Raw genomic sequence first — 3,318 nt, 5'->3', positions numbered from 1 at the left:
GCGCCCGAGCTGGGTAATGGCGGATACCACGCAGGTCATGGTGGCGGAATCTGGCTCCACGCCGCACCTCTGCATGTCGTTGAATAATGCTAAAGCTTCCTTCGCCCGCCTGTCCTGCATGTAGCCTGAGATCATCACAGTCCATGAGACCAAGTTCTGCTGCGGCATTTCATCAAACAGCTCCCGCGCAGCATCTACCAATCCTTTTTTACAGTATCCCACTATCATCACACTCCAGGAAACCAAATTACGGCAGGGGATGGCGTTAAAAATCGCTCTTGCGGAGGCGAGGTTCCCTGCATTCACGTAGCCGACGATCATCGCGTTCCAGGAGATGATGTTCTTGTCAGGCATTTGATCGAACAACTTCCTGGCGGATAGCATGTCTTCGCCAACACGAGCGTGGGCGCCCAGAAGTGCGTTGTGGGAGACGAGATCTGTAACGGGCATTTCGTCGAAGAAGCGGCCGGCGAGGGGGAGCTGGTCGCACTTACCGTACATGTCGATGAGAGCATTGGCGACAGGGAGGTGGTGGGCGAAGCCGGCGCGAAGGAGGCGGGAATGGATCTCGGCGCCGGCAGGGAGATCGCCCATGGCTGCGCAGGAGTTGAGGACGAAGGGGAAGGTGAAGTTGTCCGGGGAGATGGCGAGGGAGGGCATGCGGGCGTAGAGGCGGAGGGAGAGGCCAGACTTTGAGAGCGCGCGGATGGCGCGATTGAAGAGATGGAGGGAGGCCTTTGGGGCAGAAATGGCGACGGAGAAAGCGGAGAAAGGGGAGGAAAGAGAGGCGTAGTGGGAGAGGAGGGAGGCAAGGGAGTGGTCGGCGTGGAAGAGGAGGTTGCGGCGGAGGAGATGGGCATGAGTTTTCTTCAGCTGAGATAGGGAGGAGATCGTCTGGTTCAAGAGTTTCGCGGAGCTGTTGGGTTTGATAATGGAGGAAAAGCTCCTATTTTTCTTTTGGTTCGAGTTCTGGTTGTGTTTCTGAGGAGAGATGGGAGCTTCAGATGCCGCCTGCGACTGAGACGCGGCGGTGACGGTCGGTGACGCCACCTCGGCGATGTTCGAACGGCTAGTGCTGCCGAGTGGTCGAGTGAGTAGCTCTGATAATTAACTCGGAAATTTTTTTACTGGATTCAACAACACAAATTTTATTCAATATAACATATATTTGTGTATTTATATCTAATTAGTAATTAAAAAAGATTGAACCTTAAATCCACATTTGATCTTATATTAATTAAGAAGGCTAGAATACTCTTATTGCCTCGCCCAAGGCTTCATCCTCCATTAATTTTTTGTACATCAAGGAATATGTCTGTATGAATCTCGAGAAGATACGCTGGACCATATGAAGAAGATGTCTGTAAAAATATTCAACATTATATCTATCAGCCTCTTAGGCCAACCAAACGAAGGACTGATCGACCCAACAAACTTACCGTGACCGCGTCGACACCTAAGCAATCAACATCTGTCATTATAAAGATCAACGGTTGCCCGTAGAGAAGTCATTCAATATAGACACATAAATCGAAGGTGGGCTGGTTATCAGATTACGGTGTTACACAATCTGCTTGATTGTCTTCACAATTTGTTCCCTCGTAAAAGGCGATCGAGGATCATTCAGTCAACCTAATGACTATGGGCCGACCAAATGAATATCATGTGACCAAGCTAGACAATCATGAATACAAAACGACATCTAGCGTAGTCACATATATAAAACGATGTCAACAGCGGTTACAGGGTCAAAACATGTATTATTCAGTTACAAATATGTAAATGTGTAATAGCTTATAATTTATGGTAACACCCCCATTAAACGGGGGTCAATCATATAATTTGTAATACCTCATCTATGATTTATAAATATGAGGGTCATTTCTGCTAAGGGGTCGATTCCACAAGTTTCTAAAAAGACCGAGTATTACTTGCGTCTTATTTCTCTTTCCCGTCATCCGACTGATACTCTATTACTTAGGTGTGATTCACATGACAATTTAGAATCCAACATCTTAAAAGGTGTAGTGAGCGTGAAATCATGCCTTCAATTACCCCAAAATCGACCCAACTCCAAATCTCACCAAATCAAGCCATGTGACCAATTCAATTTCCCCGAATTTACTTCCTAAAGGCATTCCCCTAAACCAATTGGACCCTTTAATTTATTTCTAAACCAAGCCTAAGTCAAGCCCAAGATCATCTGTCAGCCCAAACCCTAATTTCAAGCCTAAAATCCAAATTAGCTTGAGTCTTTTTCATTAACGAAGCTTAACCATCTCTGTCATTCGTAAGCCCCCTAGGATGCTAATCAAATCACCCAAGGACAAAATCTTGAGCCATGGATTAAGGGTCCCCCAAATCATTGAGCCTTCCATCCTAATTTGGCTAAGCTCTCTACCTCATACCATCAGTCATCAAACCTCCAAACTAATCACCATTAAACCTTCCATGATCCTCCTTGACAATGTTAGCCTCCTCCCCTGGCTTGGTCGGCAGCCCTACTTTCCAGAAAACCCAAAACCGAGGGGAGCCACCTTGGTTTAAACCTCAAATCCCACCCATCCAATGTGGCTCATGCCAATTGGATGGTTGTGTCGTTTAAAACTCCACCTAAGCATCCTTTTCCACCCCCTGGCTTGGCCAATTGAGCCCTAATTTCATGGCTATAAATTGAACCCCTCTCACAACCATTATAAGAGTGCTGCCAATTCTTTGGGGAGAACCTGCCAAATTGCTCTCAAAGCTTCCTCCAGCCTTCCTAAGCTCAATCTCACCATTTTTAGTCACTTAAAGCCCTTGCCCAAGCTCAATTTAATCACCCAAAACCAGGACCTTTCATGGCCATCCCACCAAACTCCACCAAATTAGCAACTGATCGGCTCAAAAGCTTCCCCAGAGCAAAAAAGGAAGTTTCCCCCAAAACCCCCCCTCTCCCAAGCACTCTAACCCACTCCAAGACCAAGCCTATGTCACCTGTTGATCGAACTCCTATACAAACTCAACCTCAACTCAAAGCAAATCTTGGAGGACATTCGTGGACTCAAAGCGAAGCTAAGGAACAAACCCAATTTAGGCCTCACCTCTTGTGCAAATGTATAATCTAAAATCCATAAAATCTTGCTCGGTTTCACCAATTGTGAATTAAAATTTCATTTCATATGCATTTAACCATATGGATGTGTTTCACGTCAATCACACCTTTTAGGATGTTGAATCCTGAATTGCCTTTAGACTCATATAGTGTGGGTAAGACCCATAGAAAAAGTAGAAGGAAATGGAATGAACACTCTTTTCAGAGAGAAAAGAGAGGGAAAG

At 46.0% G+C, this 3,318-nt stretch overlaps 1 protein-coding gene across 1 annotated transcript in view; it reads right to left on the bottom strand.

Annotated features, from left to right (window-relative positions):
• The window catches only part of LOC110028571 (putative pentatricopeptide repeat-containing protein At5g37570), a 9,571-nt gene that overhangs the window by 996 nt on the left and 5,257 nt on the right, over positions 1-3,318 (bottom strand). Inside the window, exon 2 of the mRNA XM_020730474.1 lies at positions 35-1,100. Within this exon, the coding sequence (XP_020586133.1) occupies positions 35-1,100 (1,066 nt within the window). The remainder of the gene's footprint in view (positions 1-34; positions 1,101-3,318) is intronic.

Source organism: Phalaenopsis equestris, unplaced genomic scaffold (assembly GCF_001263595.1).
Source record: "Phalaenopsis equestris unplaced genomic scaffold, ASM126359v1 Scaffold000514, whole genome shotgun sequence".
In the NCBI taxonomy this organism is placed as follows: Eukaryota; Viridiplantae; Streptophyta; class Magnoliopsida; order Asparagales; family Orchidaceae; genus Phalaenopsis; species Phalaenopsis equestris.
This window is presented reverse-complemented; position numbering and strand designations above follow the sequence as displayed.